The sequence below is a fragment of the Oncorhynchus masou genome, chromosome 16, assembly GCF_036934945.1.
Source record: "Oncorhynchus masou masou isolate Uvic2021 chromosome 16, UVic_Omas_1.1, whole genome shotgun sequence".
NCBI lineage: Eukaryota > Metazoa > Chordata > Actinopteri > Salmoniformes > Salmonidae > Oncorhynchus > Oncorhynchus masou.
The window spans coordinates 21,252,943-21,280,462 of NC_088227.1; the positions used below are offsets into that span (position 1 = coordinate 21,252,943).

General features: G+C 42.2%; 1 protein-coding gene across 7 annotated transcripts in view; it reads right to left on the reverse strand.

Moving 5' to 3' along the window:
- Positions 1-21,292: 21,292 nt before the first annotated feature.
- The window catches only part of LOC135557652 (CD2-associated protein-like), a 112,958-nt gene continuing 106,730 nt past the window's right edge, over positions 21,293-27,520 (reverse strand). For all 7 annotated transcript variants that reach the window (XM_064991138.1, XM_064991134.1, XM_064991133.1 and 4 more), the window contains 3 exons: positions 26,416-26,675; positions 26,003-26,066; positions 21,293-23,801 (listed from right to left, as the gene is read on the reverse strand). In XM_064991138.1, coding sequence (XP_064847210.1) covers positions 23,760-23,801; positions 26,003-26,066; positions 26,416-26,675 — 366 coding nt within the window. In that variant the 3' untranslated portion in view covers positions 21,293-23,759. The remainder of the gene's footprint in view (positions 23,802-26,002; positions 26,067-26,415; positions 26,676-27,520) is intronic.

Below are 27,520 nucleotides of genomic sequence, written 5' to 3' on the forward strand. Positions count from 1 at the left end.
CAATATATCATTCATCATCGGTTTGGTTGCTGGCTGCTCTCACCAGCGATGTCTTGCTAATTAAAATAGAAAACTGAAGGGCAAAGAGAGCGGGAGGAACGAAGAATGTATATCACCATCTATTAAAGACAACTTTGGCTACTAGTAAGTATTTTTTAAACCTTCCACTTTAGGCTGGATGTGTCAATGTGTTGTTCCTACTGTACATGCATAATCTATGAGCAGAATTCAGAATTCTTACCTTCATTAGCCACAAAATCCCTAGTTTGAAAGCAACTGTTTTCTGGAAGCTGTGCGATACCATTTTCCCCCATGTGGACCAGCTCCCAAGCTATTTTAGTTTGAGCCAATGAGCTTCAACCCTTTGCAATTTAAGTGACAGCTAGCATGATGCACACACAGCAGAGGGATAGAGAGAGCAATGACGTGATGCACATATCTGCACATACAGTATCTGGTGTAGTACGCAATTTTCAGGGACCACTTTTTGCTCGAGTGCTACTTTCAGAACTACTGGCTAAAAAGTATACAAAAGTAGAGAAGAATCTCTTTAACAATATGAATACCAATGTTTCCAGATGAAACCAGACATGAAAGGTTTAAATGTCAATTGCTCTCTCGTCATGCTAGAATTACAGAGTTGTTTTCGGGTCACATTGGTGCTTTGTTTCCATATTATTTTCCGTCTAAACTGTCCATATCTTTGCTGTCATTGGCTGAGGGAATTAACATATGACCTACATTTCCTCAACAGCAAGCCAGGGGGGTCATCAACACCTTGAATATTTAATTTTCTTTCTTTACTTTGTCAAGCTGAGCTGAAGGCACTTGTAAACACATTAGATAGCAAAACACTGGACGGGAGCAAAAAGCACTCAAGGGGGTGCCTACCCATGGAGGAATTCAGTTAAATGCCTTTTATTCAGGCATATGAGTTCAGGCTGACTGATGTGTTCGTGGTAGCTAAACACAAACCCGGAAAGTCAAAACTTGGCAGTGTTGCATTTGGCCATTTACCATACAAACGGTTCTGAAACAACAATTACACTAATGGAAGAGACAAAGCGAACATACAGTCTGTGGTGCCAGCTGCATTTGCACTTTTAATGGCGTTTGTTGAGAGCATATCTAAAGTGTTGGCCTTCAACAACAAAAATTCTTTAGTCACTTCACACACGGTGTGTGTTTAACCACACAAACACTGAGAGGCAGAGAGAATTATTTATCACAGATAAGTATCGATCTGTATTTTACAAAATGCATCCAGTGTATTAACTAGTAACGAGTCAAACTGCTAAAGCAACACACTGCCAGAGGTCAGAGGTGAACCTATTAAATACCATGAAATAACCCACTGGGCACAAACTGGTTAAATCAACATTGTTTCAACGTAATTTGTCAACATACTGACGTGGAATCTATGTGGAAAATACATTGGATTTGCAAGATGTCATCAACTGATATTTTTGAGTGTGAAATTTCAACCACAGGATTATTTCATCATGGTAACCAATTCAACATTGTAAAGGTTCGGACCAAAGCGCAGTGTGGGGAGTGGGAGTGTGGCTAAGTCAGGTAGGAGACCTGAGCCAACTCCCCGTGCTTAACGTGGAGAGAGGTGGACCGGGCAGGCACCTTGTTATGCAGTGAGGCGCACAGTGTCCCCGGTGCGCAGGGATAGCCCGGTGCGATACATAGCAGCGCCTCGTATCAGCCGGGCTAGAGTGGGCATCGAGCCAGGTGCCATGAAGTCGGCTCAGCGCATCTGGTCTCCAGTGCGTCTCCTTGGGCCGGGGTACATGGCAGCAGCTTTACGCATGCTGTCCCCGGTTCGCCAGCACAGCACAGTGCAGTCCACCTCGCCGCACTGGCCTGGCTACGGGGAGTATTCAACTATGTAAGGTTGGGCTCCAGTGCGCCTTCACGGTCCGGTCTATCCGGTGCCACCTCCAAGCACCAGCCCTCCGGTGGCAGCCCCCCGCACCAGGCTGTCTCTCCGTCTCCTTCCTACAGGTTCTCCCGTCTGACCTGAGCTGCCAGAGCCACCTGCCTGTCCTGAGCTGCCAGAGCCGCCCGCCTGTCCTGAGCTGCCCGAGCCGCCCGCCTGTCCTGAGCTGCCAGAAACGCCCGCCTGTCCTGAGCTGCAAGAGCCGCCCGCCTGTCCTGAGCTGCCAGAGCCGCCCGCCTGTCCTGAGCTGCCAGAGCCGCCCGCCTGTCCTGAGCTGCCAGAGCCGCCCGCCTGTCCTGAGCTGCCAGAGCCGCCCGCCTGTCCTGAGATGCCAGAGCCGCCCGCCTGTCCAGCCAGGAGCTGACGGAATCGCCCTTCACTTCGGAGCTGCCGGAGTCTTCTGCCTGTCCGGTGCTGCCGGAATCTCCCGTCCATTCGGGACCCGTGGCTGGGGTCCCCAGTCTGAGGTTGGCGGCGAGGGTCGCTGCGTTAAAGAGGCCACGGAGGCGGGTTATGAAGTGGAGAAGGACTATGCTGGAGTGGGGTCCACGCCGCCACAGCGGACAGACACCCACCCAGACCCTCCCCTATAGGTTTAGGTTTTGCGGCCAGAGTCCGCACCTTTGGGGGGGGGTACTGTCACGTTCTGACCTTGGATCTTTTGTTTTGTCTTAGTTTTAGTATGGTCAGGGTGTGAGTTGGGTGGGTTGTCTATGTTAGTTTTTCTATGATTTTCTATTTCTGTGTTTGGCCTGGTATGGTTCTCAATCAGAGGCAGCTGTCAATCGTTGTCCCTGATTGAGAACCATATTTAGGTAGCCTGTTTTCTAATGTGTTTTGTGGGTGTTTGTTTTCAGTCTTTGTGTGTCTGTACCAGACAGAACTGTTTCAGTTGTTTCTTTGTTGTTTTGTTATTCAGTGTTCAGTTTACTTTATTAAAAAGATGAACAGGTACCACACTGCGCATTGGTCCTCACCTTCTTCCACGAACAACGGCCTTTATACAGGCCTAGGGTTTCAAGCTTTGGTTGATTTCAAATTGAATCTACAAGTTAATAATATACATTTTGGATTCACCTCTCGATGTAAACCAAAAATCTAAGTTAAAGAATAGGACTAAATCAAATTGTATTTAAATTGCAAGTTTGATTTGATTGAAATGGAGACGTGAATCTAACATACATTATTCATTTGTAGACAAACTGGAATTAAAGCCACACTCAGTGGCACAGATGGAACTATCTAAGCAGAAGATGCATCTCCTTCAAATGTTGATATTTGGTTGTGTTGACAACCAAACACAATTCATTATCACTTTTGCAATTTAGCCTATTAAATTGTCAACAAGGTAGCAAATGAAATGTTGGATTCACATCTCCATCACCAAAAGTTAAAGGATAGGATTAATCTAGTGGTTCAAATGGAACTATCCAAGCAGAAGTTACATCTCCTTTTAAAAATGTTGATATTTGGTTGCGTTGTCAACCAAACACAATATTGCTTTTCTAATACAGTAAATAGCCAAAAGTTAAAGCTGTCTTACAAACTAATGTAATAATACTATTCAACCTTAAAATGAGTAACACATCCATGGCCACATTTAGAGGTTACTGTATCTATAAATGTCTTCTTATGTAGTCATAGAAAGCGTGTATGCCCAAGATAGTATGAAAAGGTCACGGGTCTGTGGCAATCTTCAGAATTGCTATAATAATCTGCGCAGAATCTCAAACAGCATTGATCAGCACCATGTCCTTTAATATAATCTCAACTGCAATCCAAGTCATTTGCTTGTGGTATGAGGTGAAGCACAGTCATAACACATTCAATTGTTGTATAAAAAAATATATATATCTGACACTGTATTCTCATTGTGACAACAAAACCAACAATCTGAAAGATGTTTCATTGGAATTTGGTTTAAGAGACGCTATTTGAAAGCATATTGAAATGTTTTTATTTTTTAATTTTACCTTTATTTTTTCTAGGCAAGTCAGTTAAGAACAAATTCTTATATAAATCTTATATTTCAGTTTATATATATATTTTTTAATTGCTCAACTTTCTAAAAACCTGTTTTTGCTTTGTCATTGTGGGGTATTATGTGTAGATTGATGAGGGGGAAAAACAACCATTTAATCCATTTTAGAATAAGGAAAAAGTCAAGGGGTCTGAATACTTTCCGAATGCAGTGTATAGTGTATTTCTCAGCTGCTCATATTAAGCACATGCTCTGGTATGAAACCAAAGTAGCCTACCCAGCATGAAGTGGCCTATCCAGCATGAAGTAGCCTACCCAGCATCATTGAAAAACTGCCCAGTGGGAAAGCATGCTGCCTCCATTCGCTTTTCGAGTGCATATGGATAAAATGTCTTACTTCCTCTGTCCCTTCCCATTCGATAATGGGCCATTCTAAATCTAAACTAATTTGACATATTAGTAAAGACGAGGTTCAATTGAGAATAGTGTGATGGGTGAATATGATAACTTGATGAGAGAACAGCTGTGCAGCCTGAGGCAAGAAACAGAGCGCAAGTTTTTTTTTGCGACTTTCTCAAATCAATAGCAGATAGTCGCTCCATGCAGCCCATATATGTTTTGATTTCTAAGACATTCTAAGGTTTGTATTATTCACAACTAAAGTTGCCAAACAACTCTAAATCTAGCGTATAGGACCTGTTTCAAATAATCACTTTTGCTCAACATAGCACCCTCACTCCAGAATGGGAAAAAATGTCCTTTATATTTTATTCAGCAACATTATTAAGTCATATAATGGTACTGGATTTAAGCATATCATGTCAGCTAAATTAACAAGTTTACAGCCTATGGCATGGAGCATAACATACAGTAGATCAGCTTATATTCGGTTCTATAAAATATCATAATGTTTCTTTAGACCTGACCAAAGTAATGGATTTGAGATGGTGTAAATTCAATTGATTTATTAGACTTTTTGAAATGTAGATGTTGCAATGGCACCCGTCACCGTGGGACTGGCGGGATTTTGCATGAAAATAACAAGCTGGCAAAATGTCATGAACATCACAGCACTACTGTAGGTGTGAATACTTTAAGGCACTGTATCCCAGAAAAGTTGAATTATCTGGCAACTATACATTTCAATAAAAATAAAATAAAATAGATAGGACCTTGAAACCATAGAGGAAAACCTGTCCAAAAATTACTCTGATTAATGATCTAGAAATATTGCATTTTCCATATCCATGGCTCTACCAACTCTTTTTTTCCCAAGTAATTTCATAAAAAAATATTCAGTTTAATTTGTAATGGCAAACCATTCAGATGAACTTACTAGAGAGTGGAGGGCTACGTTAAAAAAGCCTCCATAAACTATACTGAAGAAAAATCTAAATGCAACATGCAACAATTTCAAAGATTTTACAGTTACAGTTCATGCAAGGAAATGAGTCCATTGAAATAAATTCATTAGGCCCACATCTATGGATTTCACATGACTGGGAACACAGATAAGCATCTGTTGGTCACAGATACATAAAAAAAGGGGCGTGGATTGGAAAATCAGTCAGTATCTGGTGTGACCACCATTTGCCTGAGGCAGCGAGACACATCTCCTTCGAATAGAGTTGATCAGGCTGTTGATTGTGGCCTGTGGAATGTTGTCCCACTCCTCTTCAATGGCTGTGGAATGTTGTCCCACTCCTCTTCAATGGCTGTGGAATGTTGTCCCACTCCTCTTCAATGGCTGTGGAATGTTGTCCCACTCCTCTTCAATGGCTGTGGAATGTTGTCCCACTCCTCTTCAATGGCTGTGGAATGTTGTCCCACTCCTCTTCAATGGCTGTGGAATGTTGTCCCACTCCTCTTCAATGGCTGTGGAATGTTGTCCCACTCCTCTTCAATGGCTGTGGAATGTTGTCCCACTCCTCTTCAATGGCTGTGGAATGTTGTCCCACTCCTCTTCAATGGCTGTGCGAAGTTGCTGGATATTGTCAGGAACAGGAACATGCTGTCGTATATGTTGATCCAGAGCATCCCAAACATGCTCAAAGGGTGACATGTCTGGTGTGTATGCAGGCCATGGAAGAACTGGGACATTTTCAGCTTCCAGAAATTGTGTACAGATCCTTGCGACATGGGGCCGAGCATGATCATATCGAAACATGAGGTAATGGAGGCACGACATCACGGTATCTTTGTGCATTCAAATTGCCATCAATAAAATGCAAGTGTTCATTGTCCGTAGCTTATGCCTGCCCATAGCACAACACCACCATGGGACACTCTGTTCACAATGTTATCAGCAAACCGCTTGCCCACACGACGCCATACACGTGGTATGTGTAACGGATGTATATCGTACTCTCCTTGCGTTGTGTTTTCTCCAAATAAATCACATCAGCCAGTGGTCCCAGTTGAGCATCATTTATTTCTGTTGCTGTTGTTAAATGGGAAACAGCACATTAGTTGTGCAGGGCTTAATGATATTGATGGCTGTTGATGGCAAAATCTGTAGCATGAAGACAACTGTGTTAGCAGTGGGCTTATGTGACCATTACATCGGTGTATGCTAGCTAACACACTTCTTTACAGCAATCATATGCCAAAGCACATCCCAGAAAGCCCGTCAATTCCTAACATGTACCATATACCCACACATGTATAAATCAGTAACGTACAGCAAACTTGAACACAATGTAGAGAATAGAACACAGTATTCAGAACGTGACCCATCCCTTGCATCACATTTTCATACTGGGAAAACCTGACGTTCGCGATCTCCCCCTATCTGCAAGCGGGGCCAATCACAAGACACCTTATTGTCATCAAAGTTCAACCAACCAATAAGAATGTTTGAACATTAAATACACATTTCTTTAGAGGCAAGTGGAAACATAACAAACCCTGTTAGATATGCAGATGTGAGACCGTTTGGACGTACTGCCAAATTCTCTAAAACAGTGGAGGTGGTCTCAGGTGATCCCACAGGTGAAGACGGATGTGGAGTTCCTCAGCTGGCGTGGTTACACGTGGTCTGCGGTTGTGAGGCCGGTTGGACATACTGCCACATTTTCTAAAATGACATTGGAGGCAGTTTATGGTATAGAAATGAAGATTAAATTCTCTGGCAACAGCTCTGGTGGACATTCCTTCAGCCCACATGCCAATTGCAGGCTCCCTCAAAACCTGAGACATCTTTGGCATTGTGTTGTGTGACAAAACGTCACATTAGAGTGGCCTTTTATTGTCCCCAGCACAAGGTGCACCTGTGCAATGATAATTCTGTTTAATCAGCTTCTTGATTGCCACACCTGTCAGGTGGATTATCTTGCCAAATGAGAAATGCTCACCAACAGGGATGTAAACAAATTTGTGCACAACATTTGAGAGAAATATGCTTTTTTTTGTGCATATGGAACATTTCTGGGATCTTTTATTTCAGGTCTTGAAACATGGGACCAACACTTTACATGTTGCATTTATATTTTTGTTAAGTATAGTTATGCTTAGCTTGCTCCAAAGACAGTGTCACATATAATCTATAAAACAATTATACTCTCCCAACTTCAAAGGTAGAACGTTTCTTTGTGCGTAAAATCAGTTAGTCCTTTTATTTCAGATCATGTTCTGTACATGTCTAAATCCAAACAGTTTTTCCCAGCAGGCTGCAAAGAGAAGCACATATGTTTAAGGGGGGGCACTTTGCCTTTTTGCAGATTAAACCTCATTTTCAGTGGATTGACATTGAATCATCTTTTTAAAAAATGAGAATACTCAAAATAAGCCGTACAGAGTTGGCTGCAAATTCAATTTCCTCCTCCAGAAAAGGCAGATTAAATATTACAGCAAATAATATGGCAAAACTTCAAAGTACTGACATAGAAAAACAACATTTTCTTGGGGGGAAAAATGTACAAGAAGTGTATAATATTTATGGACATTGTAAAGAAGTCATGTAAAATGATGTTACACAAACAACTAACAGTGTATGGAGGTGTCTGCTCAATGCAAAATTACACCCGACTCATCGTGGCTCTGCCACAAAATTGGAAGACGTAATAATTGAAAGAAGAAATGAAAGAATGTCTGTCATCCATAAAATTAAAATAAATCACAAACTCATATATAAAACAATAAACACAGCAATCTGTTCATTTCAATTCAAGCTATTACGTAAAATATTTGCATCAAAAATAATGCTCAATATATGGGGCATTGAACAGCCAGGAGGAAACAGAATTAATAGATCATCTTTTCTGGTGGATCATTTTGGAGTCAGCTCCAGGAAAGGTTAAGTCATAATACCGGGGTTCAGATGGATCTGCAAACTGTATTGTTAGGACATTAAAAAAACACGCAAAAAACACGATCAGTCAATGGGAAATATCATTATACTCCTGGGTAAAGTATTTATTTTTAGGGCAATATCCATAGAAATGTAACAAATAGGGAGGTTCGTGACTAACGTAAAATCACATTAAAATGGAGGGATTTACTGCATTGAAAAAGCAAATAGCAAAATGGTATTATACTTGGAAACGTGCGTTAATCTGTGGACATTGGAGGGTTGGAGTTAAGATCAAAATGAATGGGAGATTGGCAGCTGTGTATGAAAATCCTGCACTTGCAGAAACAGTAAATTAGGAATGCATGTATGATTAGTTAACTATATGTACTGTATATGCAAAAGAAAATAGCTGTAAGAAGCAGGAGACGACGTATTAAGGTCCGTTAGTTTACTCCAATCAGGGGTGGGGTGGTAGGGTTAAATAATATAGGGTGCCTTTGGAAAGTATTCAAACCCCTTGACTTTTTCCACATTTTGTTAGGTTACAGCCTTATTCTAAAATGGATTAAATTGTTCCCCTCCCCCTCATCAATCTACACACAATATCCTATAAAGACAAACAAACAGGATTTTAGAAATTGTTGCTAATTTTAAAAAATAAAGAAAAGCACCTTTGGCAGCAATTACAGCCTTAAGACTTTTTGGGTATGACGCAACAAGCTCGGCACGCCTGTATTTGGGGAGTTTCTCCTATTCTTCTCTGCAGATCCTCTCAAGCTATGTCAGGTTGGATGGGGATCGTTAAGGCATAGCTATTTTCAGGTCTCCCAGAGATGTTCGATCGGGTTCAAGTCCGGGCTCTGGCTGGGCCACACGAGGACATTGAGACTTGTCCCGAAGCCACTCCTGCGCTGTCTTGGCTGTGTGCTTAGGTTCGTTGTCCTGTTGGAAGGGGAACCTTCGCCTCAGTCTGAGGTGCTGAGCCCTCTGAAGCAGATTTTCATCAAAGATCTCTCTGTACTTTGCTCCGTTGATCTTTCTCTCGATCCTGACCAGTCTCCCAGTCCCTGCCGCTGAAAAACATCCCCAAAGCATGATGCTGCCACAACCGTGCCTCACCATAGGGATGGTGCAAGGTTTCCTCTAGAAGCTTGGCATTCAAGCGTCACTTCAACTGGCAAACTCCAAGCGGTCATGTGTCTTTTACTGAGGAGTGGCTTCCGTCTGGACAGTCTACCATAAAGGTCTGATTGGTGGAGTGCTGCAGAGATAGGACAACCTTCCAGAATATCAGCTATCTCCACAGAGGAACTCCGGAGCTCTGTCAAAGTGACCTTCGGGTTCTTGGTCACCTCCCTGAGCAAGGCCCATCTTCCCCGATTGTTTAGTTTGGCTGGGCGGCCAGTGCAAGGAAGAGTCTTGGTGGTTGCAAACTTCTTCCATGAATGATGGAGGCCACTGTGCTCTTGGGGATCTTCAATGCTGCAGAAATGTTTTTGTACCCTTCCCCAGATCTGTACCTCGAAACAATCCTTTCTCAGCGCTCTACACTCAATTCCTTTGACCTAATGGCTTGGTTTTTGCTCTGACATGCACTGTCCACTGTGGGACCTTCTATAGACAGGTTTGTGCCTTTACAAATCATGTCCAATCAATTGAATTTACCACAGGTGGACTCCAATCAAATTGTTGAAAAATCTCAAGGATGATCAATGGAAACAGGATGCACCTGCTCAATTTTGAGTCTCATAGAAAAGAGTCTGAATACTTATCTTATTTACGTATGTATTTTTTACATTTGTAATACATTTGCCCCAAAATCTGTTTTCACTTTGTCATTGTGGGGAATTGTGTGTATGGGGTATGTTTTCATTTTATTTAATCAATTTTAAAATAAGGCTGGGAAAAGTTTGGAAAAAGCCAAGGGGTCTGAATACTTTCCCGAGGGCACTGTATGTGCGTGTGTGATTATACAGTGGGGCAAAAAAGTATTTAGTCAGCCACCAATTGTGCAAGTTCTCCCACTTAAAAAGATGAGAGAGGCCTGTAATTTTCATCATAGGTACACTTCAACTATGGCAGACAAAATGAGAAAAAAAATCCAAATTATGGTGGAAAATAAGTATTTGGTCAATAACAAAAGTTTCTCAATACTTTGTTATATACCCTTTGTTGGCAATGACAGAGGTCAAATGTTTTCTGTAAGTCCTCACAAGGTTTTCACACACTGTTGCTGGTATTTTGGCCCATTCCTCCATGCAGATCTCCTCTAGAGCAATGATGTTTTGGGGCTGTTGCTGGGCAACACGGACTTTCAACTCCCTCCAAAGATTTTCTATGGGGTTGAGATCTGGAGACTGGCTAGGCCACTCCAGGACCTTTAAATGCTTCTTACGAAGCCACTCCTTCGTTGCCCGGGCGGTGTGTTTGGGATCATTGTCATGCTGAAAGACCCAGCCACGTTTCATCTTCAATGCCCTTGCTGATGGAAGGAGGTTTTCACTCAAAATCTCACGATACATGGCCCCATTCATTCTTTCCTTTACACGGATCAGTCATCCTGGAAAAACAGCCCCAAAGCATGATGTTTCCACCCCCATGCTTCACAGTAGGTATGGTGTTCTTTAGATGCAACTCAGCATTCTTTGTCCTCCAAACACGACGAGTTGATTTTTCCAAAAAGTTATATTTTGGTTTCATCTGACCATATGACATTCTCCCAATCTTCTTCTGGATCATCCAAATGCTCTCTAGCAAACTTCAGACGGGCCTGGACATGTACTGGCTTAAGCAGGGGGACACGTCTGGCACTGCAGGATGAGTCCCTGGCGGCGTAGTGTGTTACTGATGGTAGGCTTTGTTACTTTGGTCCCAGCTCTCTGCAGGTCATTCACTAGGTCCCCCCCGTGTGGTTCTGGGATTTTTGCTCACCGTACTTGTGATAATTTTGACCCCACAGGGTGAGATCTTGCATGGAGCCCCAGATTGAGGGAGATTATCAGTGGTCTTGTATGTCTTCCATTTCCTAATAATTGCTCCCACAGTTGATTTCTTCAAACCAAGCTGCTTACCTATTGCAGATTCAGTCTTCCAAGCCTGGTGCAGGTCTACAATTTTGTTTCTGGTGTCCTTTGACAGCTCTTTGGTCTTGGCCATAATGGAGTTTGGAGTGTGACTGTTTGAGGTTGTGGACAGGTGTCTTTTATACTGATAACAAGTTCAAACAGATGCCATTAATACAGGTAACGAGTGGAGGACAGAGGAGCCTCTTAAAGAAGTTACAGGTCTGTGAGAGCCAGAAATCTTGCTTGTTTGTAGGTGACCAAATACTTACTTTCCACCATAAATTAATTAAAAATCCTACAATGTGATTTTCTGGATTTTTTTCTCTCATTTTCTGTCATAGTTGAAGTGTACCTATGATGAAAATTACAGGCCTCTCTCGTCTTTTTAAGTGGGAGAACTTGCACAATTGGTGGCTGACTAAATACTTTTTTGCCCCACTGTATGTATGTATGTATGTATGTATGTATGTATGTATGTATATATATATATATATATATATATATATATATATATATATATATATATATATATATATATATATATCTCAAACACATTGAGGAATGAAATACCACACATTATTATTCTACAATGTAGAAAATTGTAAAAATAAAGAAAAACCCTTGAATGAGTAGGTTTGTCCAAACTTTTGACTGGTAGTGTGTGTGTGTGTGTATGTACACACATACATAAATACACACACACACACGCAGTACCAGTCAAAAGGGTACTTAACATCTGAGTTAAAGTTGTATTATTTCTTGAAAGCTGTAATAAAGTAACAGAAATATACACAGACAAGTATTTGCTGGAATGGAGAAAAAAACCTGACAATACATTGTGAACCTTGGGCCTGGGTGAGCAGGAGGTGGGTGGAATCTTCTGGACAACAAGATTCTTACTCCAAGAGATTGCCCTATACACATTGCCCTATACACATGAACAAGAAATATACACATTCAGTGCCTTGCAAAAGTATTCAGACCCTTTGGATTTTTTGGCATTTGACTGTGTTTCAAAGTGGGATTAAAATTTATTTGTCATTTTCTGTCAACAATCTACACAATAATCTCTTTAATGTCAAAGTGGAAGAACATTATTTGTATTTGTTTTTAAGATGAATAAAAACGTGATAACTAAAATATAGTTATTGCATAAGTATTCATCTCCCTGAGTCAATTCATGTTAGAAACACCTTTAGCATCGATTACAGCTGTGAGTCTTCTTGGGTAAGTCTCTAAGAGCTTTGTTCACCTGGATTGTGCAATATTTGCCCATTATTCTTTTCAAAATTCTTTATGCTCTGTCAAGTCTTTCCATAGATTTTCAAGCAGATTTAAGTCCGGACTTGGCCCCTCAGGAACATTCACTGTATTCTTAGTAAGAAACTCCCGTATAGATTTGGTCTTGTGTCGTAGGTTATAGTCCTGCTGCAAGGTGAATCCCTCTCCCAGTCTCAGGCGTAAAGCAGACTTAACCAGGTTTTCCCTCTAGGATTTTGCTTGTGCTTAGCTCCGTTCTGTTTCTTTTTATCCTGAAAAATTCCCCAGTATTAGCCGATCTCAAGCATACCCATACCATGATGCAGCCACCACCATGCTTGAAAATGAGGAGGCAGTTGGATTTGCCACAAACATAAGGCGTTGCATTTAAGCCAAAAAGTGTTTTCCTTTGCTGTATTACTTTAGTGTCTTGGTGCATACAAAATACATGCTTTGGAATATTTGTCTTCTTTTCACTCTGTCATCATTTAGGTCTTTATTATGGAGTCACATTTACATTTACATTTAAGTCATTTAGCAGACGCTCTTATCCAGAGCGACTTACAAATTGGTGAATTCACCTTCTGACATCCAGTGGAACAGCCACTTTACAATAGTGCATCTAAGTCATTAAGGGGGGGGTGAGAAGGATTACTTATCCTATCCTAGGTATTCCTTGAAGAGGTGGGGTTTCAGGTGTCTCCGGAAGGTGGTGATTGACTCCGCTGTCCTGGCGTCGTGAGGGAGTTTGTTCCACCATTGGGGGGCCAGAGCAGCGAACAGTTTTGACTGGGCTGAGCGGGAACTGTACTTCCTCAGTGGTAGGGAGGCGAGCAGGCCAGAGGTGGATGAACGCAGTGCCCTTGTTTGGGTGTAGGGCCTGATCAGAGCCTGGAGGTACTGCGGTGCCGTTCCCCTCACAGCTCCGTAGGCAAGCACCATGGTCTTGTAGTGGATGCGAGCTTCAACTGGAAGCCAGTGGAGAGAGCGGAGGAGCGGGGTGACGTGAGAGAACTTGGGAAGGTTGAACACCAGACGGGCTGCGGCGTTCTGGATGAGTTGTAGGGGTTTAATGGCACAGGAAGGGAGCCCAGCCAACAGCGAGTTGCAGTAATCCAGACGGGAGATGACAAGTGCCTGGATTAGGACCTGCGCCGCTTCCTGTGTGAGGCAGGGTCGTACTCTGCGGATGTTGTAGAGCATGAACCTACAGGAACGGGCCACCGCCATGATGTTGGTTGAGAACGACAGGGTGTTGTCCAGGATCACGCCAAGGTTCTTAGCGCTCTGGGAGGAGGACACAATGGAGTTGTCAACCGTGATGGCGAGATCATGGAACGGGCAGTCCTTCCCCGGGAGGAAGAGCAGCTCCGTCTTGCCGAGGTTCAGCTTGAGGTGGTGATCCGTCATCCACACTGATATGTCTGCCAGACATGCAGAGATGCGATTCGCCACCTGGTCATCAGAAGGGGGAAAGGAGAAGATTAATTGTGTGTCGTCTGCATAGCAATGATAGGAGAGACCATGTGAGGTTATGACAGAGCCAAGTGACTTGGTGTATAGCGAGAATAGGAGAGGCCCTAGAACAGAGCCCTGGGGGACACCAGTGGTGAGAGCGCGTGGCGAGGAGACAGATTCTCGCCACGCCACCTGGTAGGAGCGACCTGTCAGGTAGGACGCAATCCAAGCGTGGGCCGCGCCGGAGATGCCCAACTCGGAGAGGGTGGAGAGGAGGATCTGATGGTTCACAGTATCGAAGGCAGCCGATAGGTCTAGAAGGATGAGAGCAGAGGAGAGAGAGTTAGCTTTAGCAGTGCGGAGCGCCTCCGTGATACAGAGAAGAGCAGTCTCAGTTGAATGACTAGTCTTGAAACCTGACTGATTTGGATCAAGAAGGTCATTCTGAGAGAGATAGCGGGAGAGCTGGCCAAGGACGGCACCTTCAAGAGTTTGAGAGAAAAGAAAGAAGGGATACTGGTCTGTAGTTGTTGACATCGGAGGGATCGAGTGTAGGTTTTTTCAGAAGGGGTGCAACTCTCGCTCTCTTGAAGACGGAAGGGACGTAGCCAGCGGTCAGGGATGAGTTGATGAGCGAGGTGAGGTAAGGGAGAAGGTCTCCGGAAATGGTCTGGAGAAGAGAAGAGGGGATAGGGTCAAGCGGGCAGGTTGTTGGGTGGCCGGCCGTCACAAGAAGCGAGATTTCATCTGGAGAGAGAGGGGAGAAAGAGGTCAGAGCACAGGGTAGGGCAGCGTGAGCAGAACCAGCGGTGTCGTTTGACTTAGCAAACGAGGATCGGATGTCGTCGACCTTCTTTTCAAAATGGTTGACGAAGTCATCTGCAGAGAGGGAGGAGGGGGGGAGGGGGAGGAGGATTCAGGAGGGAGGAGAAGGTGGTAAAGAGCTTCCTAGGGTTAGAGGCAGATGCTTGGAATTTAGAGTGGTAGAAAGTGGCTTTAGCAGCAGAGACAGAGGAGGAAAATGTAGAGAGGAGGGAGTGAAAGGATGCCAGGTCCGCAGGGAGGCGAGTTTTCCTCCATTTACGCTCGGCTGCCCGGAGCTCTGTTCTGTGAGCTCGCAATGAGTCGTCGAGCCACGGAGCGGGAGGGGAGGACCGAGCCGGCCTGGAGGATAGGGGACATAGAGAGTCAAAGGATGCAGAAAGGGAAGAGAGGAGGGTTGAGGAGGCAGAATCAGGAGATAGGTTGGAGAAGGTATGAGCAGAGGGAAGAGATGATAGGATGGAAGGGGAGAGAGTAGCGGGGGAGAGAGAGCGAAGGTTGGGACGGCCCGATACCATCCGAGTAGGGGCAGTGTGGGAAGTGTTGGATGAGAGCGAGAGGGAAAAGGATACAAGGTAGTGGTCGGAGACTTGGAGGGGAGTTGCAATGAGGTTAGTGGAAGAACAGCATCTAGTAAAGATGAGGTCGAGCGTATTGCCTGCCTTGTGAGTAGGGGGAAGGTGAGAGGGTGAGGTCAAAAGAGGAGAGGAGTGGAAAGAAGGAGGCAGAGAGGAATGAGTCAAAGGTAGACGTGGGGAGGTTAAAGTCGCCCAGGACTGTGAGAGGTGAGCCGTCCTCAGGAAAGGAGCTTATCAAGGCATCAAGCTCATTGATGAACTCTCCGGGGGAACCTGGAGGGCGATAAATGATAAGGATGTTAAGCTTGAAAGGGCTGGTAACTGTGACAGCATGGAATTCAAAGGAGGCGATAGACAGATGGGTAAGGGGAGAAAGAGAGAATGACCACTTGGGAGAGATGAGGATCCCGGTGCCACCACCCCGCTGACCAGAAGCTCTCGGGTGTGCGAGAACACGTGGGCGGACGAAGAGAGAGCAGTAGGAGTAGCAGTGTTATCTGTGGTGATCCATGTTTCCGTCAGTGCCAAGAAGTCGAGGGACTGGAGGGAGGCATAGGCTGAGATGAACTCTGCCTTGTTGGCCGCAGATCGGCAGTTCCAGAGGCTACCGGAGACCTGGAACTCCACGTGGGTCGTGCGCGCTGGGACCACCAGATTAGGGTGGCCGCGGCCACGCGGTGTGGAGCGTTTGTATGGTCTGTGCAGAGAGGAGAGAACAGGGATAGATAGACACATAGTTGACAGGCTACAGAAGAGGCTACGCTAATGCAAAGGAGATTGGAATGACAAGTGGACTACACGTCTCGAATGTTCAGAAAGTTAAGCTTACGTAGCAAGAATCTTATTGACTAAAATGATTGAAATGATACAGTACTGCTGGAGTAGGCTAGCTGGCAGTGGCTGCGTTGTTGACTTTGTAGGCTAGCTGGCAGTGGCTGCGATGTTGACACTACACTAATCAAGTCGTTCCGTCGAGTGTAATAGTTTCTACAGTGCTGCTATTCGGGGGCTAGCTGGCTAGCTAGCAGTGTTGATTGCGTTACGTTACGTTAAAAGAACGACAATAGCTGGCTAGCTAACCTAGAAAATCACTCTAGACTACACAATTGTCTTAGATACAAAGACGGCTATGTAGCTAGCTAGCTACAATCAAACAAATCAAACCGTTGTACTGTAATGAAGTGAAATGAAAATGTGATACTACCTGTGGAGCGAAGCGGAATGTTGACCGGGTAGTTGAAGTTCTATTCGGTAGAGGTTGGCTAGCTGTTGGCTAGCTAGCTAGCAGTATCTCCTACGTTAAGGACGACAAATAGCTGGCTAGCTAACCTCGGTAAATTAAGATAATCACTCTAAGTCTACACACTCTAAACTACACAATTATCTTGGATACGAAGACAGCAAAGACAACTGTGTAGCTAGCTAACACTACACTAATCGAGTCGTTCAGTTGAGTGTAATAGTTTCTACAGTGCTGGTGGACAGTGGACGTTAGCTAGCTGCTTAGCTAGCTGCTGGGCAGATAGCAGTGTAGACTACGTTAGGACGACGAAATACGATAATTACGCAATTATCTTTGATACAAAGATGGCTATGTAGCTAGCTAAGAAGAAATTGCTAAGATTAGACAAATCAAACCGTTGTACTATAATGAAATGTAATGAAAATGTAATGAAAAGTTATACTACCTGCGGACCGAAGTGTAGATGCGACCGCTCGCTCCAACCCAGTCATTACAATGTATGTGCACACCTTAGCTTTATCCCATCGCTGCCATTGAACTCTGTAGCGGTTTTAAAATCACCAATAGCCTCATGGTAACATCAATTTCATTCCTGTCCTGCTGCTTAGTTCAGAAGTACGACTATCTTTGATGATTCTGGGTGGCTTAATACATAATCCACAGCATAACTATTAACTTGACCATGCTTAGAGATATTCAATATCTGATTTGTTGATGTTAAGCATCTACCAATCACTCCCCTTCTTTCTGATGCTTTCGAAAAGCTCCCTGGTCTTTGTAGTTGAATCTGTGCTTGAAATTCAATACTTGACTGAGGGACGCTTACAGATTCATGTATGGGGGACAGAGGAAGGGTTAGTTTAAAAAAAGTTGTGTCAACCCAGCTATGATTTCACAGACAGAGTCCAAGTAACTTGTGATATGCTAAGCCAAATTTTCATCCTGAACTAATTTAGACAAGCTATTTTAGATCATTTTTATTTATCTTTAAAAATATATATAATTTCTATTCCACTTTGACAGAGTATTTTGTGTAGATTGTTGACAAAAATGACAAATCCATTTGAATCCCATTTTGTAACAATAAAATGTGAAGAAGTCCAAGGCATATATACTGTACATCACTATAACATCAGGCTACGTCATCATTACAGTTAGACAGAAACATGACATTCTTTGTGAGAAGTAAAAGTAGAATTTCATATTTACTGTCCGCAAGAACTTGAGCTAATGATTAGTGACAAACAATCCAAATATTTAACCGAATGTGTAAGGCTTGAAAGGCAATGGTGACCCATAGTTAGAGACGAATCGGCTCTCCATGAACCCTGTACACCCAAACACTTCCTGAGAAATGCTCAAACTGATGCAAACCAAGTTTACAATAGTTTAAATGGACAGAAAAACCCTCCACAGCTATGCCTGAGGACCCAGTGAACTTCAGTCCTAGCGCAATAAAGAGGAATTCTTTTGATGAACAAAAGCAACAAAATCCAATCCTGAGAGGTGGCAGCGTGCAATCATCAAGCAGTGGGGTGGTGCTCGAAGTGAGTGTGTGCAGTTACCATGTTGCTAAGACCAGTGGAGTGAGACGCTTTCATTTGAACTAGCGGGTCTATCAAATGGAACGTCATCCGATTCCCACAGAAACAACACAACACATGGAAAGCCTGTTGGTCAGCCGTAACATCAACACGAAACAGCAAGAAAGGAGAAACGAGACAAAACCTGATATGAAGATGTGATAATCTCATACTTATTCATCATTTGTCTTTTGTTATTCAACGTAACAAGTGCATTACGTCATGTCACATCTTGCACACTGTCATACATGCCTACACTTTTTCTCTAAATAAATGCAGACAATCTTCCAAATGTAAGAAATTGCACCCTGTGTAATCCTGGCTGGCAATGATTATAAAAGCTTCCTCTTCAATACAGCATCAGATACCGGTTACGAAACAGGCTGCTTGTTATGAAATATCAATTACACGGATGGTTCAGGAGGGCAACACTTTTATGGGCACCTTAGAAAATGAAACATGTCTGTTTAATTAACTAGCATGTAAATCTGTCGAGTGGGGAGGGCAACCAAACAGGGTATTATTGTATTTGGTAAAATACTGTACAAATTTAAAAAAAAATATCCCACACAGTCACCTGTAAATGTCAGTCAATTGCAAATATCTTAGGATGTTAAAATAGTTTTGACTTCTGGCCATGTTTTTCAACAACATTTGTTAGTAATGTATTGGATTATACTGAAATATCAGAGTTTAGCTGGCCATTGACAACCACACTGTAGCACCACATTTTGATGCTCATGAGCAAAATTACTATGGCAAAATACCCCATGTCTCTTTCATGGTCAACAAGCTTATTTGAAGCTACTATTACTATGCCCTCTAACACATCAATTAGGTATTCTCAGACGATCTAATTAGCTAGTACTATAACCATTCATGCTGTGATCTTTCCTCATGCTTAGCCTAAGTAAATACAGCTCTTTTACAAAATAAATACTAATTAGGCATCACACTCACTGACATTCCACGCACTGAAAACTGTATTTACACAACCCTTTGCACATGGTGTCACAATACCAGTCATGTTGGGCTTCCAGTAGGAGGATTGGGGGTAAAGTGTTACCAAATGAAGGCAGGAGAAAGCTCTTTGCCATGATGCTAGTCAATCCCCTGAACCAGAGTTTTTGTATGGAGGGCTTAAGTGCTCACAGTTGCTATTGTCAAGCTGACAAAGATGCGTGAGACAATAAGACACCCGCCTTTGTCTCTGGGAGACTCACTGTCCCCCTTTTCCTTATGAGTGGAGTGCGGCAAATTGCTTTCAGAATAGACAACGTGGTCAGAGTTCAGACAGTAGATAAGAACAGAGGGCAAAAAGGTGTTGCAAATTGCCATTGTGGCATTGCTAGGACATTGGATGTTGTTGCTATTGTGTGACGGTGTCAGTGAAATCGACTGTAGCCTCTGACAGTCACTCTCACTCTGCAGGACAGCAGTGCTCCAAGAATCCACATTGATTAGGTTCGATCTGTCCAATGTCATATATATGCATGTAGCTTATGGTTGTCAGGCATGCTTAAGGATCCCTAGAGAATGCACATGCGTAAAAATAAGTTTCCCGTCATTTAATTGCAGAACTCAGTTTCCAATATATCTACCCTGTAGGGTGCTACTATGCATTCAGAAAGTATGTTTTCCCCTCATCAATCTACACACAATACCCAGTAAAGACAAAGCAAAAACAGGTTTTTAGAAACGTTAGCAAATGTATTAAAAATAAACTGAAATACCTTATTTACATAACTATTCAGACCATTTGCTATGAGACTCGAAATTGAGATCAGGTGAATCCTGTTTCAACTGAGGGTCCTTGAGATCTTTCTACAACTTGGGAGTAAATTTACCACCTGTGGTAAATTCAATTGATTGGACATGATTTGGAAAGGCACACACCCGTCTATATAAATTCCCACAGTTGACAGTTTGTGGAATTGTCCGTAGAGCTCCGAGACATGAGTGTGTCAAGGCACAGATCTGGCGAAGGGTACCAAAGGCACCTAAAGGACTCAGAAACAAGATTCTCTGGTCTGATGAAACCAACATCGAACTATTTGGCCTGGATGCCAAGCGTCACATCTGGAGCAAACCTGGCACCATCCCTACGGTGAAGCTTGGTGGTGGCAGAATCATGCTGTGGGGATGTTTTTCAGTGGCAGGGACTGGAAGACTAGTCAGGATTGAGGGAAAGATTAACGAAGCAAAGTACATAGATTCTTAATGAAAACCTGCTCCAGATCACTCAGGACCTCGGAAGGGGAACCTTTGCCCCAGTCTAACAGGACAACGACCCTAAGCACACAGCCGAGACAATGCAGGAGTGGCTTCTGGACAAGTCTCAATGTCCTTGAGTGGCCCCGTCAGAGCCCGATCGAACATTTCTGGAGAGACCTGAAAATAGCTGTGCAGCAACGCTCCACCTCCAACCTGACAGAGCTTGAAACGATCTGCAGAGAATGGGATAAACTCCCCAAATACAGATGTGCCAAGCTTGTAGCATCATACCCAAGAAGACTCAAGGCTGTAATTGCTGACAAAGGTGCTTCAATAAAGTAGAGTAAAGGGGTCTGAATATTTATGTAAATGTGATTTCAGTTTGTTTTGAATACATTTGACATGTTCTAAAAACTTGTTTTCGCTTTGTCATTATGGGATATTGTATGTAGATTGATGAGGGAAAAAACAATTGAATCAATCTTAGAATAAGGCTGTAACAAAATGTGGAAAGAAATCAAGTGGTCTGAATAGTTTTCGAATGCACTGTATAAAGTCAGCTCTGATTCATCCCAGACAGGAGAGCTACTATATGCTTCCAAGATAGGTCCACATGCTATTAGAGCAAGGGAGTCTATCAATTCAAGTCTGTGTCAATTATTCTCTGCTGCTTCCATTTACTGATGAGTAAACATGTCCTCTGGCTTTACCAAGCCATGAAAAGGACTCCCCGTGAGGGTGTGCTGTACCCATGTCTAGTGATGAGGAAAGACGAGATCAAACTCAACCAGTGGACAAAATCACATAACACAATAACAAATGATTATAAAATAACCTGGTACTCACGAGTGTAAATAAAGATATTTATTCATTTAGGAAAAAAAATCTAATTTCATGCAATTTCACAGCACATGTAAACAAGATCACTTGAAGATGTTAAATGTGCACATATTTCCTATTTTCTTTGCATCAAATAATGGAATGTACAGTAATTAAGCCAAATAACCGTTACATGGATAGCCTCTTCTTTATATATACATACTGTATATACCTTTGCATGATTATCTCTTTAGTCAACCTCAACTTAGAATGTAGCCATGCGAAACATGGGGGGGGGGGGGGGATGGAAACGAGACATTACAGATTCTTATTGCTTTAGGGATCAGCATGTCAACAAGGCCAAACCAACTTACAAACCTAAAATCCAACCTCAGACACACACACAGGCTCTCAGGATTCCTCCCATGCATATGGACACACAGCCCCTGATCAGGAATGCCTGAGGATAGTACACAGCTTGGTGTACTCTTTTGAAGGACAACATATCATTTCCTGGATAAGACATTTTGTGAGATCAGTATATGTATATATATATATATCAAAACTATGAAATAACACATATGGAATCATGTAGTAACCAAAAGTATTAAACAAATCCAAATATATTTTAGATTCTTCAAAGTAAAGGCAAGGGGTGACAACTCTGAAGAATCTAAAATCTATTTTTGATTTGTTTAATACTTTTGGTTACTACATGATTCCATATGTGTTATTTCATAGTTTTGATATCTTCACTATTATTCTACAATATAGCAAAAATAAAATAAAAACCCTGGAATGAGTAGGTGTGTCCAAACTTTGACTGGTACTATATACTTAAAATGTAAAGCAATAATTCACTTGCTAAAATATAATATGCAGAAGGATGCAGACAGAAGGCCATCCGTAGTGTTCAGGAGGATCTGGAGTCGAGGCAAACATCCTTCTGATCATATTGGTTAAGTAACACGTTAAGAATCATCAAATTGCTGCATAAAATAGATGCAACCGATGCTTTTTCATCAAAGGCAATTTCTTTCATGATTTGTCAGAGCGTCTGCCAAATGACTTAAATGTAATGTAAATGTACACAGAATGCATACCATCAAAAACACCTTGTGTGAACTCCTTCCAGGAGTTCACCCTGCTCACGCTAATGTTGGGTCCATCTTTAAGGCTTTCAACTTAAACTCTAGCAGGGTCTCGGAGTCCTCCAATACCATTTGACAGTCACAACGGATGTTTCAATGACAAACAGTGGTGTTGGCGGTGCATAAGTAAGGTGCAGAGCTTAACCATTTTGTATGAAGTAGATCTCTTCCCTAATGCCTTTCCATTCAGCCTCTCACTTACAGTACTGAGAAATGGCAGAGATACTGTGTACTGTCCAGTTAACCTCCACGCTCCATGTTTGTACTTGGTCAAAGCATAAAGACATGTGACACATTCAGAACAACATGGAAACAGACACACAAAAGGTCACTGCTATACAGGACTTCAGGTCTCATCTGGGAGGATGGAAAAAGATTGCTCACTCTTTAAAGTACACATGGCTTTCCTTTACAGAGAAAGAGTAGGAGAGAGCTGCATATGGTTCATAAAAGAGGGGTCAGAGCATTTGGCGTACAGGAGAACAACAATCAATGAGTAAGCCACAATCTTTACAGTGGCATGAAATAAAATGGAGTTTTAGCCCGTAAATCACTGGTGCTCTTTTCAAGTATGGCTATTATTGGCAGTATTTGATGGTACTAAATATAGGATCTATATTATACACCTGTACAATGACTCTAATTGCTCTTTCTGGGAGAACCTTCTCACATAAATTGTACAAGAGAAAAACGGCCCTCTGTGTAAGCACATCGTCAGTTGACTTAAAAAAATATATCATGCAGCAAGCCTAAACCTTTTGATAAATGTAAGCTACCAATATTAACACTAAGATTGTTTTAACAGGCACAATAGTGATACCCTGGATAGGAATGTTAGGAAAAAAGAAAATCTCCCTAATGCCAAAGCAATGGAGTACAACACCGCCATAGCAACAGACAAATCACAATATCATTCATTATGATCTAAAGATGCTAACATGGATACTTAAAATCAACTACTTGGAAGTCGTAAAAAATAAGAAAACAAACGCTAATAAAAACTATCGCTTCATACAGAATCAGTAGTTGTATTGAGAGCAATCCTCACACATTCCCATAGAGAATGCCAGTCCAGCACAGTAGAAAGGCCTCAATCATTTGCGTTGGCAAAACAAAACAGAAACTAAAATGTAACAAAAAAAAACAAACATATACATCCGTATTTAATTACACCTTTATATAACTAGAAAACCTTCATGTGCAAAAATGTAAATCTTACAAATGTGGAATAGGTTGATATCTAAAAGGATTATAGGAATGCCATCGTCCCCCTCCCGAGTCTCTGCCCAGCGGGGTCAGGGACAGACCGATAGGTGACTGATGTTCCAGGCTGATTGGGTCAGACTTCACGTCGACTGAACTGTCTTCTTTAATTTCTCTATCTCCATCTGAAAGGCAGGCAGGAACACACACAGCGGCAGCTTTAACACATTTTCTCATGCGAAACCAGCATCAGCTACGATGTTATCAGAATTGCGTCTAACAGCCTCACATGGAAGTATGCATCAGCTCTTGAATTAAATAGTGTATTATTTACACTTGTGATGCAAATTAACCCATCCATAGCATAGCAGGGATTCTTCTGTCATTGTAATCATTGGGTGGGCTGTGTAAGTGTTTTGTTTTTGGTCGCCTAAGTGCAAACAGTGTAATTATTATTTAAAAAATACATGTAATTTCCAGGATGTAAAAAATGCTTTAAGTGTAGAAAAAAATTATGGACATATATCTTTAAAAAAATAATATAATCTTTGAGAACAAACAATAACCAAAGTAAAAGCTAGACAGTCCGGAAGAACTTAAAATTCTAAAAACAAATTTAGCAGAATTGATTTTGGTATTGTTTGAGTATAAAAAACACAGCATTAGTAATGCGTTCTGCAATGCGTTCTCTTAGCGCCATGGCAGAATATGTAGAGTCATAGGAAATTAGCTTTAATACTTTCTCTCAGCTGCATGGCATAATTTGTAGAATTGCAGGATATTCGCTTTAAAACGGCTGCACAGAGCTATGATCAATGACAGGAATAATAGAGTTCAATCATGAGTCACCACTAGGGTTGCAAAGCAAGAGTATATTACTGGAAACTTTCAAATTTTGCTAGTAAACTAGCAGAATTTTGGTAACTTTCAAGGAATATATGGAATGATCACATGACATCTAGAGGCTTTTTTGGGTACTTCAGATTATCACAGGTATCTAATCATCTTTGACCCTCTGTGTGGCCTTATCACATGTAAAATATATGAACAATTTTAAAATGTAAAAATAGAATGACAAATCTGTAAAATATTGTCCTAAACAAACTGTGAATACCATTGGTGTTTAGTATGAGGGTTTCAACATGACATATCCTTTAAAAAAAATATGTCACACTTATTTATTTGACTGTCAATATGTTTTTGTTGTAAATGTTTTGGGGACAAACTGGTGGCAGTTGTGAAAAAATAGTTTGAACAGTTGCCGAGCTAAATTGGAACAGTTGCCGAGCTAAATTGGAACAGTTGCCGAGCTAAATTGGAACAGTTGCCGAGCTAAATTGGAACAGTTGCCGAGCTAAATTGGAACAGTTGCCGAGCTAAATTGGAACAGTTGCCGAGCTAAATTGGAACAGTTGCCGAGCTAAATTGGAACAGTTGCCGAGCTAAATTGGAACAGTTGCCGAGCTAAATTGGAACAGGAGCCGAGCTATTTGAAAATAATACCACTGTTTTCTCTTGAACCATATGGTCTAGCCACTCGAAACCCAATATGGACACTGATATTTAAAAAAATGTAATACTATATATATGAATACATGTAAAAGTTATGCAAGTATAAATTATCAAAATTACAGGAGATTCCAGTAACTTTGCAATCCTAGTCACCACAACCAATCATTACTGTGAGGCTGTGGCACACTGACCCACAGCATGCCTTCTAATTAATAATTTCATGCTGACCGTCATTTGAATACTAATAGGCAGGTTGACTGAAGATGGCAGAAATTTGCAACAATATGAACATCTCTTGCATTCAGAGAAAAGCTCTCACTCAGATGTAAATGGAATACAAAGATATGAGAGAGAGAGCGAAAGAAACAAAGGGAAAGAGGGAGAACAGGAAAGAGATTGGGAGAAGAAAAAAAAAATCGATAAGACAAAAATTAAGGAAGAAAGCTATGGATTATTTCTGAATGAATGCAGACAGATACTTTAGTTCCCAGTCTTAAATAAGACCTCTGCAGTGCTTCTGTAAATCAACACGTGGACGCAGCAACAGGGGGGTTGAGGTAGGAGGGAGGGGAGGGCAGAGAATCTTTAGAGGGGTGGATGTGTGTATGCTTGGGGCCCAGAAGGGGGTCCTACACAGGCCTGCCTCCCTTCACTGCTCCTGGGGAAAAGGATGGACAAAGTTGTGGTAGGCTGGGTCTCTCCCTGGGTAGTGCCAAGTAGGGCCATAAAGCATCCCGCAGTGTGTGTGTTCAATAGTACTGTGTGTTCATACCTCTCACTCTCTACAGCCCATCTCTCACCATCTGACTGGACCTGTCAGGCTAACACACTGTGACAAGCTGTGATGTAAAGATGGACATGGTGATCAATTTACCTGCAGGGCCACTCGTTTCAACTTCTCCTCATCCAGCTCGCTTCTTAGCTCTGCCATCTCTCTCCTGCAAAGCAATGCCAAGACGTTCACATCAGTGCTTGCCTGGCTAGAATCACCATCAGCTCTGTCCAACCAGGCTTCACTCACAAGTTCTAACAGTGACTCGTCTATACCTCCCTAGAAACAAGCCATAGGGCACCATATAAAATATTATTCTGAAAAAGGTTCACAAAGAAAAATTGTTTACTGATATTTCTTGTTAGCTTTGATAATGATGAAGCTAAAGGATCTTAACAATGCAACATTTGACACACTTGACTGCAAAATTGACACACTGTCCCTTTAAAGTCAGAGTTTGAGCGCAATACGTAGGAACTGAACAACATCATCTAAGGAAAGTGGTAGTTAGTTACATTTGCTGCGTCTTGAGGAGCTCCACAGACAGCAGCAGTTCTTTCATCTGGGATTGGAGGTCCTCCAGCTCAGACATCTGCTCCTCTGGCTCTGCCCTGGGCTTGGGCTCTGTGCCGGGGCCTGGGCTGTGGCTTCGGCTGAAGCTAGGGCTGGGGCTTCTGCAGCCAGGGAACGACACCAGGTAGGCTTTTGACCCCTCCGACAGGGATGGGCTGGGCTTAAGGACAGGAGACTGGGAGTGTGAGCTGTGCATGGAAGGCTGTGGACACCAGACACATACTGTTAGCTGGACAGGGGGATCCTAAATATCCTAAATATTCTTGCCCTGGCTGTGACACTCCTTTAAGCTTTCTGAATGATTTTGACTACTTAAAAGTCTGTTTCTTTGCTCAAAATTAATCAAGTCAATGTTTCTGGTCATAACATACATTAGTCTTTAGTCCAAACTTTTAAAACCATGACTAGAGAGAGACTCAACGAATACAACAAAGCGCTGAAGTTTTTATGAGTAAGTTAATGTTGAAGTTATTCAGCACTGTCAACACCTTGTTCAACACATTTATATTGTATAAGTATTAAAATGCGTGTTCTCCCTACTTCCACTCACGCTACAACCAGCACTGCAGCTGCAATGAATGAGTATAGCAGTGTTTCGATAAGCTTGTGTTGTTATTATTAGCAGATTGTCTCTTTTTTTATATAGAGTAATATTAAACTTCATCTGGACATCGGATTAATAACATGAATTGGTGCATGAGGCAGAAATAACGGAATGTGACTTGAGTTTCACCATCAGCTGGAAGACTGTTCCCCACTTTTCTCACCGCTGCCCTCACCCTCCCCTCAGACTGACCATCAGATGCAGGACATCAGTCCAGTAAAATAAAAAAGTGAATTATGCTCACTCAGCTGTTTTACAAGTAATACAACACATGATCTATTACTAGTATGACCAATTAAAAAAAGTGTTTTTATTTCAAAATGGTCTGTGAAGAACATTGGCAGGGCAATTCAACATAGCCAATATGCAGTGATAATGTATTAGCCATATAGCCTACTACAAAACCTAATTTCTAAGTAAGTGTTTTAATAGGTTCATGTTGA